This window comes from Beta vulgaris, chromosome 4 (genome assembly GCF_026745355.1).
Source record: "Beta vulgaris subsp. vulgaris cultivar EL10 chromosome 4, EL10.2, whole genome shotgun sequence".
NCBI classification, from domain to species: Eukaryota; Viridiplantae; Streptophyta; class Magnoliopsida; order Caryophyllales; family Amaranthaceae; genus Beta; species Beta vulgaris.
The window spans coordinates 13,588,758-13,601,293 of record NC_079205.1 but is presented as its reverse complement, the minus strand read 5'-3'; the positions used below and the strand labels follow the sequence as shown (position 1 = coordinate 13,601,293).

The window sequence follows — 12,536 nt, the reverse complement described above, 5'->3', positions numbered from 1 at the left end:
ATTGGATTGAGGGTAATCAGATCCAAAAATCCAATATAACCAAATAGTAATATGCCTTGTATTATATATCTGGATTTTTTTTATAAAGAAAAACCTACTCCATAGCCCAATACACATAGCACTTCAACCCTTCTCCTAAAAACACTAAGTGCACTTAATTCCTCATTTCCTAAATCTACTAAGTTGTTGTACTTAATTCATTTCATCAAAAAGCTAGAGTTTTAAAAAAATCGGATTTTTGGATCGGATCCAATCTAGAGTATGAAGATTCGGATTGGATTGGATCGGATTCAAAACCTAATTGGTTTGGATTCGGATTCAAAATTGAAATCCAAATTTTATTCGGATCGGATTGGATTAGGCCCTAATCCAAACCGCACACCAAACTTTCACCCCTACCCGGACCTCAAGAACATACACTAAAATCTTAACCACTAGACCAAATAATATTTAGTGTTATCATCTTAAATTATAATTTTAATAAATGAAAATTTTCCTTGCCCAGGGCGTAACCCGGGCCTAATAACTAGTTATGAGACAAAAACTAGTTTTTAGACTATTCAACAATTAAAATTATTAATAAATGTCTAAATCTTCTCAAATTTTCCCTTTAGGTTGTCACAGACTCACAGTAACTTTATTAATGGACAAGTGTAAATGTTACAAATTTGAGTTTGCAAGATTGAGTCTTATATTCACCATATTTATTCAATTTTAGTTATATGAGAATCACGTGAAATTAAACTTGTTAAATGAAGGAAAATGACACTCGATAAGGAGAGTTTCATAGTGTTTTTTAATATATCATATGCTCTTGGTGTACAAGTTAGAAAAGCTGTAAAATTGTAGTAGGTCAATTGTTGGAATAGGTGAAAAATACAAGTGTAAAGCCATGTGACAACTATCTTCGAGTGCATATTCTCTTCAAATATGTTACATTCGTTGCTGCCTTAAGTGATACTATATATTTAAGACATTTCACAGCTGTCTTTGAGTATGAAACTTCATCATATACTTTAACTATAATTTTCAATCTAACTCTGTTGGCATTTATGTCATATTAAGAGGCTAAAAGCGGGCTAAGACATGACATTTATATAATATTATGAGGTTAGGATGTTTTTCTAGAATTGACGTATAGATATTTAGACTTTAAATGTATTTGGACTTTGCTACCATTACTAAATGAACCTAAAAGATCATACACCAAACAAGCTAGATCATGATACTATCCCTAGCAAATTAATTTTAGTCAATCATCATCAGGAGAAGAGATCATATTTCTACATAGTACTACTAGTACACTAAACTACTGGTTTAGCATGAATAATTGGTTTAATTTCCTCACTTATAGCAGGTAAAATTCCTACAATCTCATTCACAACTCACAAGAAACCTTAATATGTACTCAACAGTCACCACTTTAATTCAAAATCCATTCACCAAGTATAAGATTATGTCATACTTCAACCCCAATTCACAAATCACAACCCAACTCCAATTTCTACCTTCTTCGTCTTCTAATCTTCCACCCTTTTCATAGCTTATCTCCATAATCTGAAATTTATTCCTCATAAAACATTAGCTATTTATGAACAAATTCCAAGCATGACACTATTACAATCAAACTCCAATTGACAACCTATCTCCCATGTTTAAGAGCATCAATATATACACTCCAATTGCAAATTGCATAGCATCCTTTGTTTGTTTAGTACATACAGTATTAAGAGCATCAATACATATATAGTATTAGACAACTTTAACTCCAAAAATCTTTCATTTTCTAAGAATTTCATAATTCCTAAGTCACGGAATAACTAGGTTTACATATCCAACATCAACAACCAAATTTGAGCCAGCCATGAATCCTTAAATTTCTGCAGTCATGAAGCTAAACATGAAAACAATTACTTAACACCCCTTAAGCATTAACTACAAATCAATCCAGTACTAATATCTAAAAGCCCCTAAATTAATTTGCAACCCCATTTTTCACAATATTGGTTTTCATACAAACTTCATCATCTAGAGAATACAAATTTACTCACTATTCAAAATATATTAGAGAAAACAAGAACAGATCTAATATGTAAAATCAGATAAAGCAAAATTGAAGAGAAATCAGTTCTCAATCACGAAGTACCAAATACATAGATCTTAAATTAAACAAAGCATAAGCAATTAGAATAGCATCAACAAACAATATAAAACTGCAAACATTTTTTTCATTCATCAAAATTCACAATACATATACCAATATGTAATACTAATAGTACCCAGCTTAGATTTGAGATAAATCAACTGAACAAACATACAACTACTACTACAACTACCACCATAGATCCCTAATTTCATTAATCCAATTCCATTAGACTCTGAAATTAAGCCCTTTCACCTCGAATCCTCCTAGCAAGCTGGATATCCTTAGGCATAATAGTAACCCTTTTAGCATGAATAGCGCAAAGGTTAGTATCTTCAAAGAGACCAACCAAGTAAGCCTCAGCAGCCTCTTGAAGAGCAGCAACAGCAGAACTCTGGAAACGAAGATCAGTCTTGAAATCCTGAGCAATTTCTCTAACAAGCCTCTGAAATGGAAGCTTCCTGATAAGAAGCTCAGTGCTTTTCTGGTATTTCCTGATCTCACGAAGAGCAACAGTTCCAGGTCTGAATCTGTGAGGCTTCTTAACTCCTCCGGTTGCCGGGGCTGATTTCCTGGCAGCTTTGGTTGCGAGTTGCTTCCTTGGAGCTTTTCCTCCGGTGGATTTTCTAGCGGTTTGCTTAGTACGAGCCATTGTTTGAGGAGAGAGAGTGGGAAAAAAAGAGGGAAGATGAAGGATGAGATTTGGGAGAGAGAGTATATTATTTGAGTTTGAGAAATGAGGCGGGATGAAGATGTTTGGAGGAGAATGAGGTTTATATAGGGAATTTTGGGGTGAGGAGGGAAGAGTGGTGGAAATGAAGAGATTGAAGAAGTAGGTGAGAGCCGTTGATGATGGAGTTAATTGAAGGTGGAGATTTGATTAGAGTGTGGTGTACACGGATTGTGGTGTTGCGGATCGATGACGTGGATGTATTTTCCCGCTTTACTTTTGAAGAGTTTGAATTTTACGGAAAAAAAATTAGAGCAACGCCGCTATTTCATGGAAAGGAAATTTTGTTTGATGGGATTGTGCCTTCCAATGTCACCAAACAAAAACAGTTTCGTGTTGTTTATTCCAAATAATAAGGTTGGTTCTTTTTAACTTTATTTCTGTTTATTTGAATTTAGTAAATGTTATTTAAATTTATTACTCCCTCTGTCTTTATTTATGTGCTATATTTTCCAAAAAAGGTTGTTTTTTTTACATTTCCTTATTATGAGACTTGACCCACCGAAAAGTAATACTCCTTCCGTTTCATATTAATCTATACATTTTGACATTTTACACTATTCACAAATTGCACTGTGACTCTCGTTTGTGATTTATACATGAATAAAAACATAGTCATGTGGGATCTTGTTAGATTCGTATTAGTATGTATTTTATTAATATGTACTTTTTATAATTTTTACAAATACAAAACTAAAGATATATGTCCTCAAAGTTTTACATTGGCATGCGTGAAAAGTGTAAGTGTGTAGATTAAAATGAAACGGAGGGAGTAGTATTATATTTGTTTCGGACCATGATTGAGTAACCCTTAGGGTCACCAACCCTTCTTAGGTGGCAGCTGATGTTAGTTATTTTTTTAAGAAAAAAAATTGCAAATTTATTAGAGTAAATGAGTAATAGATGGTTCCCTAATCAAGGCAATTGTCTCTCAGTAATATATTGCATTAACTCTGTCCCAATTACAACTTTCAACGTTTCTCTTGGGCTTATCACTAATCATCAATGGAAGATTCTAATACCATCAGCAATTCTAATACAATCAACAAGAAGGAAAGAAGATGAAAAATTATTATCGACGAAGAACACCATGAACAAGGAAGTACTCCAAATTGTGTATTCATCTTGATCGAATTTCTTTGGTCTTGTCTATTCAAATCATAATATACCATAGAAAGTAGGGCTGTTCAGAGTGCGGTCTGGACCGCACCAAACCGCAACCCAAATCGTTTTTTTGCGGTTTGGGTTGGTTTGCGGTTTTGAAATTGCGGTTTGGGTTAGGATTTCAAGCAAACCGCGGTTTGCGGTTTGGGTTGGGTTTTAATTTTTGTAAACCAAAACCGCGCCGCAAACCGCAATTTTATATTTAAAAAAAAAAATTAAAATACAATTGACAAGGCGGCATACAAGTATAAAACTGAAAAAAGAAGTTTGAGGTAAAGAACTTTAACACTTTTGATAAATTATTATTTATGTTTAATTATGAAGTCAACTTCATATCTATTTGGACTCTTATTAACAATTTTTTGTAGTCTTAGATTACAAAATTAATGTCGCGGAGGAAAAAATGGTTAAACCGCAAACCAAGCCGCACCAAACCGTTTTGCGCGATTCGGTTTGGGTTGGTTTGGGCAAAAGTGTGGTGCGGTTTGGGTTGGAAAAATGTCAAACCGTATATTTGCGGTTTGGATTGGGTTATATCCCAAACCGCGAACACCCCTAATAGAAAGGTATGAATTTCAAGAATTATGTATCATTTTTTTATTTTGAAGTTTTGTGTTGTCTAATTCAAATTTTATCTTCAATTAAATTTTCTGTAAAATTATGATATACAATTACAATCCCAATTTTTTGTATATGTATGTTAAAAAAATGTGTTTCTGAATGTATAAAATAGAATGTTTTTAGAGATTTGTGGTTGAATTATGATATATTTGCAATTTTTTTTGTTAAAGATTTTATTAACGAGTACTGTATCATTTTTTTTCCTTCTAAAAAAGCTTAGTGACAATCCTGTATTGTGTTTTTCCTTCTAAAAAAGCTTAGTGACCATCATCATAATTCTTACCTTTCAATTGAATTGGTGTGATGAGATTACATGGGTTATCATTTGACCCAAGGTAAAACACATCAATCTTTTTGTGAATGTTGACACTGTCAATCTTCTCATTGGCCCCTGTAATTTCCCGAAACAGAGAAAATTATTTTTTTTGTGTTTCCTTTGTAAAATGACGATAGAAAGAAAATTGGCATTGTAAAATGACATTCAATCCCCTTTGTAAATCATGTAAATGTACTTAAATTACTTGGCTGTATGTAACTCTTTTATTGTTGATTAGTATTTTTATTTTATGCCTACTTGGGTGGTGATAAATATGTTGTCAATAATCTGCAATACATTTTCTACTTTCCTAATGTTTGAGTTTACTCTAGATGATTGATCTAAATGTTGGGTTGGAAGAAAATGGTGAAGGGGTTAGCATGTGCCATGACTCTGATAATTCTAGTGATGAGTTCGACCTAAATCTCGATGTCGGTGAGGATGATGATGGAATTTTTTATTTAATGAGGGAATTGATGGTTTTGATGAAGGGGATGGTGATCGAGTGGGTGATGAATTGGTCAATCGAGTCCTTGAAGATGTTGAACCTGGTAATATTGAAAAAATAGTCCCTCCATATGTGGGTAAGGTGTTTTGTTCAGCTGATGAAATTATTAATGATTGTCATGAATATGCACGCGAGAGTGGATTCCAAATTAGAATTAGAAGCTCTGACAGAAAGAAGGAAAGTGAAAACACAACAAAGGAGAATGGCATTGAAAGAAATCGTAACATCATAGACTATAGTGATTGTGTAAGGTTAAGGTTGGTATGTTCCAAAGAGGGAAAATTTATTTCGAAATCAAATAATCCTCGACGACCAGCGACCACTGCCGTTACGGGGTGCCAATTCAAAGTGAATGCGTCATTATGTCAAGATGGCTTATGGAAGCTAACAAAGGTTATTTTAGACCATAACCACCCTTGTGAGCCAAAAAATGTCAAATTCATGGGGAACTATAAGCACATAAGTGAGGATGACAAGAAGAGAATTTTGAAAAATGACACCGCCGGTATTCCAATTGCGAAGAACTTTAATTCTTTTGTGGTTAAATATGGTGGCCATGATAATATTCCTTTCGATGAGCGGGATTGTCGTAACTTGATTAGTAAAACCCGGAGACTAAGCTTGGAAGAAGGATACTTTGTTGCCATGAGGAGGCATTTTTGTGAGATGATATCAAGCAACTCAAACTTCTTTTACATGTATGACACTGATGAAAAAAGTTCATTAACGAATGTATTTTGGGCTGATGGAAGGAGTAGAGCTGCTTGCAAGGATTTCGGAGATGTGATCACATTTGATACTACTTATGTATCAAATAGGTATAGGATGCCATTTGCGCCTTTTATTGGAGTTAATAACCACGGTCAATCTATTTTATTAGGTTGTGCACTCTTATCAGGAGAAGAAGCTTCAACATTTGTGTGGTTATTTAAAGCATGGATGACATGCATGTTCGATAAGGCTCCAAAGGCTATCCTAACTGATCAATGTCAATCCATTGGTTAGTATTTCTAGCTTATTGCACCTTACTGTCATCTCATTACTCATATCAGGTTTCATACATATTTTGTTTGCTATATCTTCTGGTTGATTCACTTGTTTTTTTTTTTTGCGTTACAGGTAAAGCTATAGCAGAGGTGTTTTTGGATGCACAAAATAGGTGGTGCATTTGGCATATAATGAAAAATGCAAAGAATAATTTGAATAAGCATTCAAAATATGAAGATGTCATGAAAGAATTGAAAAATACTCTCCATGATTCACTTACTATTGCTGAGTTTGAAAATGCTTGGCATGAGTGGATTCACACATTTAGCCTTGAGGAATACAAATGGTGTCAAGAGATGTATGATAAAAGGGAACGATGGGTTCCCGTGTACTTCAAAAATGAGTTTTGGGCAGGGATGTCCTCTACTCAGAGAAGTGAGGGCATGAACTTCTTTTTCAAAGGATTTGTCAATATTAACACAACTCTTAAATAATTTTTGGAGCAATTTGGATTTGTATTAGTTAAAAGAGTGAATAAAGAAGATAAGGAGACGTATCAGTCCTTTGATTCACCACTTTAATGTGCAACATATCACATCTTTGAGCATGTGTTTCAAAAGCTATACACATCAAGGAAATTTCGGGAATTACAAAAACAAGTCAAGTACATGACGTACAACAACGCGACAAAGTTTTGTGATGATGAAAAGCAATGTGTGTATGACATTATTGAGAGGAGGCAATGGCTTGGCCAAACAAGACGCAAGGTTTTTCGTGTGACCTTGGACAGAGAACGTTTGGCTATAAGTTGCGTTTCAAGAATTTTGAATTCAAAGGAATCATGTGTAGCCACTCTCTACGTGTATTTCATGAAGAGGAGTTGCATTATGTTCCAGAGAGATACATTCTAGACCGATGGAGAAAAGATTTGCCTAGGGAACATTTAAAGGTTCCGGTTCCTTACTATTCTTTGCTTAAAAAGAAGCCTGAGGAGATGAAAAGGTATGAAAAAATGCGTAGTACTTTTGAACCCATCTCAACAAAAGCAATGTCAAACAATGCAGTTTATGATGAAGTGATGAACGCCCTTTCTAACTTGAATTTGAAGTCGCAATCCAACATCGATTGTGGTCATGGGCTCATGTCACAAAATTTGAACAACGTTGGCAAAGTCTATGGTAGGAGAACAACTCAAACCACTCATGAAAGTGTTGAGTTGGATGAAAATGATACCGCAAACAACCACCTTGAACCGGTGACTTATCCTAGCGATCGAAGAGGTAGAGGTAGACCGCCAACTAAGCGGAAGAGCTATGATAATGATCATGACCGCACTGGGAAAAGAGCAAAAAAGTCATCAAACGTTTCTAATATTCCTAATACTCCCCTGCCTAATTTTGTTTGATTCAATTCACTTCGATTTGATTCAATTACAGTTACATTATTTAATTCAATCAACTTAATTTGTTTGACTACATTACAATTGATTTGATTCAATCAGATTGGTTTGAGTTCATATCATATCATTTCAATTTGATTGAGAGTGTTTTTTTTTCCAGCTTATGTTATCAGTTTTCAAAACTAATTAGGGGTAATTCGATCAAGTCATGTCAGTTCTAATAAGCTCCAACTCCTCTAATATAATTAGGGTTAATCAAGTAAGGTCGGGTAATGTAAGGTCAAGTCAAATAAGGGCTAATCAGATCACGCCTGTTCAGATTAGGGCTAATCAAGTCATGTAAGGTCAGATAAGGGCTAATTAGGTCACGTGAGGTTAGATTAGGTAAGGACTGTCATGCTATGTCAGATCAGGTCATATCAGGTCAAGGCTAGGAAGTTGAGGTGTACGCACCCTAATCAACGTTGTTTGGATCTATTTCAAATTCAATTTGATTCAATTTGGATTTGTTTGGCCCACTTCACTTTGATTTGGCTCAATCAACTTCGATTGGATCCATTTCAAGTTTGATCAAATTGAATTAAATTTGTTTGATCCATTACACTTCGATTTTATTCTAGTAAGTTAAGTCAAGTTTGATTTGATTCAATTTGTTTATGTTCAAATCAAGTTCAATTTGTTTAAGTTAAAATCAAGTTTGATTTGTTTAAGGGTTTGTTCTCTTCGGCATAAAACAGCTAAACTGAACTGAATTGAACTTAATAATATTAAATTAAATTAAATATTACTATTTTAATAATTAGATTAATAATATAATAATATTTAGTAATAAAAATAAATGATTGGGTTGGACCGCGAAAATTACATCATAAACCGTTTTGACGCGATTTGATTGGTTTATGGGCTAAAAAACGTGGGTTTATTTGTGCTTTGACCTAAACCATGTTCCTCCTAATAATAATAGTAATAATTAGATTTGTTTCAGTTCTAATCAAGTTCGATTTGTTTCAGTTCGGTAACATTTTTTTTAATCAATTTTTACTTTGATTTGGTTTACCCAACCTTATTTAAGTTCGTTTCACTTTGATGCAAAATTTTTAATGTTATGTTCTAGTCTATTTCACTTTGATTTGTTTCGACTAACTATGTGTTGGTGCATATTGGATCAATGACTCAAATTGGTTTTATCATGTTTTGATCAACTTTGTCAAATAACTATGCTTTAGTCCATGTAGGTCCTTCTACTGCCGCAACATATAATTCCCATTGTATACAAAATATAAGATAGAATCTTCTCTTATCTTATTTACAAAAAAATCAAATCACAAAATAAGGCAACTAACCCTATATAAACGTTAGTGAAATAATAACCATAAATTACACGTGATCACAATATCAAACAAATATAAACAAAAATATATTAACTATACTCTATTATTCTTTTACAATATACATATTACAATTATATATATAAAAAACAATAAAAAGCTATACAGATAAAAAAAAATCATAATTGTTATAGATAAAAATATAAAAGATATAGATATTTTTTTGAAAGGAAAATAAGGTTTAGATACTCAGCCATAAATTACTCCATTCACCCCGTCAAAAAATAAAATAAAATTACTCCATTCACTCTGACAATTAATATGGGTAGTTGGAGAGAAAGAAGGAGGAATTAGAACAAAGAACGCCATTAAAATTTTCTTCTATTCCCAATTCATTTTTTGGTTTTGCTGTAAAAAAACTCTTCGGAATACACCATGGCCAATTTTCCAGATTTTGATTTCTATTCCTCATCCAATTTAACCCATAATCTCTTCTATATAAATCAATCACATAATCAAACTATTCTTCACACCCATCACAAATTCACAAATTACTAATAGAAAATACTGAAACAATGGAGGGAAAAGGGAAAAGAATGGATATTGAACTCACTTCAACAAGGCTTGAAAACTTGTATGAGAGTATAATGTTTGAATATAACAAACAAACGGTTGAAGTTAAGGAGCTATTCAACCACATTGTTGGAATAGGATTTGGTCCTACTCTGAAAAATGCTATGTTGCATGATGTTCCACTTGGGAATATTTTGAAGTTGTTGGGAGAAGAAATGTTGTGCTCTTCTCCTAAAGGTATGGTTTATCCTCAAGGTATGGTTGTATCTCCTAACTTTAAAAGCCCTAAGTTGAAGAAGAAGTTATTTCAAGGAACTCCACCATCCTCGAGCAAGAAGAGTAGAAGTGTTCCTCCAAAATCTGCAGAATTTATCCTTGTAGAGTCGGATGATAATTAAAAAAGTTGGGTGATAATGTGGTTTTCTCTCGAAGGATTTTTGTTTTGTGGGTTTAAGTTTTCCTTATCAGTATGATGTCGGTTATGGTGTTTTTTGCTTTACTTTTTATTTTATTTAATTCTTCTTGCTTTACTTTTTATTTTATTTAATTCTTCTTGCTTTACTTTTTATTTTATTTAATTCTTCTTTATATGTGAAGAAGTTTAGAATTTGAGATGTAAATGAGATTTCAATCCATATTGTTATATAATATATGAAGTTTTATATTAACAGCTATCTACATTTAGCATTGATCTGCTTCAATTTTTTTGATCTGTTACCACTATATCACTGCTTTGTTTCTTGTCAAGGTGAAAATACAATGCTAAATTGTGGCAGCTTCCCATTTATCAATGCTAAATTGGCAATACAACAGATCAACGCTAAAATTGATCTGTTACAAATTTTGAACGCTAAATTGGCAATACAACAGCACACGTGTAACAACAGAAGAATTCTTACCAACTTTATGAAGTTGCCGCTGGTATAAAAAATTTTACATCTGTTGTTACACTTCTTCATAAAGGGTGTTATATGAACTTATGCTAAATTGGCAATACAACAGCAGAAGAATTCATACCAACTTTATAAAAAAAATGGATGAGCATTAATATTAAAATATATTGGAAGCTATAGAATGATATATTGCTCTTTTTTTCATTTTTAAAAGGAAAGCAAAATATCGAGAGAGTAACTTCCAATTGTCTCGGTTGAGAGCTTAGTAAGCAAAATATTGAGGGAGTATATGCCAAATTATCGGTTGAGAGCTTAGTGAAAAAAACACTTTTTCATTTTTAATAGCTTTAGAGTAATATTCTCCTCACAACTGTAAAATATAGACGTAAACTTGGACTGATAGTCATAAACTTTGCCAAAGCCCAAAATATTTAACATATGATAGAAAAGTTATTAAGTTCATCAATCCAATTACTGGTTTTTGCATTCACATTATCACATTGGTTGTTGCATTAACATTGAATGAATGAGTGTTTCAAAATATACCTTACATTAATTCACTTGTCATATCATCATAAACCTTCCCATGTCATGTGCCATGTCATGAGGGTTGGCAACCCTAAGGGTTAGCCAAACATTTTCCATTTGTTTCCCCTCTTCATCCACCAAAAAGTACTACTGTTTTCCCTTTTTCCACCTTATTTAATGCTAAAGGAGTCAAAAAGTACATCAAAAAAGAATGAAAGGGACATCTCCTAAATTTTTGTGTAAACAAGAATGTAGCAAATAAATAAAAGCAGATGGAGTATATTTTATCTAAATGTAAATCTTATTTTTAAGTGTTGCAAATTTTATTTTTGCTTTTTTTACTTATTAGTGTTTATTAATCATTGATAGATCTTGTTTAAATTTAATTTTTCTTAAAAAGACTAAAAATAAGGTGAAAAGAACATACCTTATTTTGGTATTGTTCTAAAACGGCGTTACATAATTAAGGCTCTATTCAATTCAACTTATTTTTATTTAATTAAAAAAAATAATTACATTTATGTTTTACTTCCTCCGTTTCGTTTTAAACGCAACAGTTGTAGTGACACGAACTACTAGTTAAAATTATGTAAGGGGTGATTAGAAGAAGGAATAAGCATGTGATTATATTTAATTGGAGAGGAAAGTGCGCCCACAAAGAAAGAAAATAAAAAGGGAAATTATTTTTGGGAGCTACCACCACCATTAACCACTCCTACCAACATTGCCAAACACCGCCATCACCAGCAACCACCACCACTATTATGAGTCTACAACACTAACCACCTACTGCCACCACCACATAATCCAGCACAACCAACAAGACACCGCCATCACCACAAAAACACTACCAACACCACTGAAATCCACCACCAAACCCTATTTTCACCACTAACACCACCAAAACCCACCAAATAACCCTAATTTCACTGTCAACACCACCGAAGTCCACCACCAAACCTCAAATTCACCACTAACACCACCGAAATCCACCAAATTACCCTAAAAAGACCTCCACTTTTCGTAAACCACAACTCCAACCACATAAATTCGATCCTCAAATCAACCAAAAAAAAAAGAGAAGAAAAAGAGGTGACGGTGAAGATATCGAAGAAAGGGAGATGAAGAAGTGAGATTTGTTCATGGTGGCGAAATTCGAGAAATGAAGAAGTGAGATCCAGAGTTTGGCGATGAAATTCGAAACCCCAGGTCAACCATAGAAAGAGAAGAAGAAGAGGTGTGGCGGTTGTTAAGAAGATCGAATTGTTGGTGGTTGGGATAAGATCTGGTTGAGGCGGTGAAATTCAAGATGTTCAGCGGTGGTTGCAAGGCTCATGGTGGTGGTT

General features: G+C 33.5%; 3 protein-coding genes across 3 annotated transcripts; 2 read left to right on the top strand and 1 right to left on the bottom strand.

Annotated features, from left to right (window-relative positions):
• Positions 1-2,208: 2,208 nt before the first annotated feature.
• On the bottom strand, positions 2,209-2,903 carry LOC104891457 (histone H3.2). Its single transcript, XM_010677155.4, has one exon. The coding sequence runs from the start codon at positions 2,793-2,795 to the stop codon at positions 2,385-2,387; it is 411 nt and encodes a 136-aa protein (XP_010675457.1). The 5' UTR covers positions 2,796-2,903; the 3' UTR covers positions 2,209-2,384.
• A 2,403-nt stretch (positions 2,904-5,306) lies between these two features.
• LOC104891526 (protein FAR1-RELATED SEQUENCE 5-like) lies at positions 5,307-6,963 on the top strand. The gene is made up of 3 exons (XM_010677234.2): positions 5,307-5,409; positions 5,466-6,482; positions 6,602-6,963. The coding sequence occupies exons 1-3, from the start codon at positions 5,307-5,309 to the stop codon at positions 6,961-6,963; spliced, it is 1,482 nt and encodes a 493-aa protein (XP_010675536.2).
• A 248-nt stretch (positions 6,964-7,211) lies between these two features.
• LOC104891527 (uncharacterized) lies at positions 7,212-7,874 on the top strand. The gene has a single exon (XM_010677235.1). The coding sequence runs from the start codon at positions 7,212-7,214 to the stop codon at positions 7,872-7,874; it is 663 nt and encodes a 220-aa protein (XP_010675537.1).
• Positions 7,875-12,536: the final 4,662 nt, after the last annotated feature.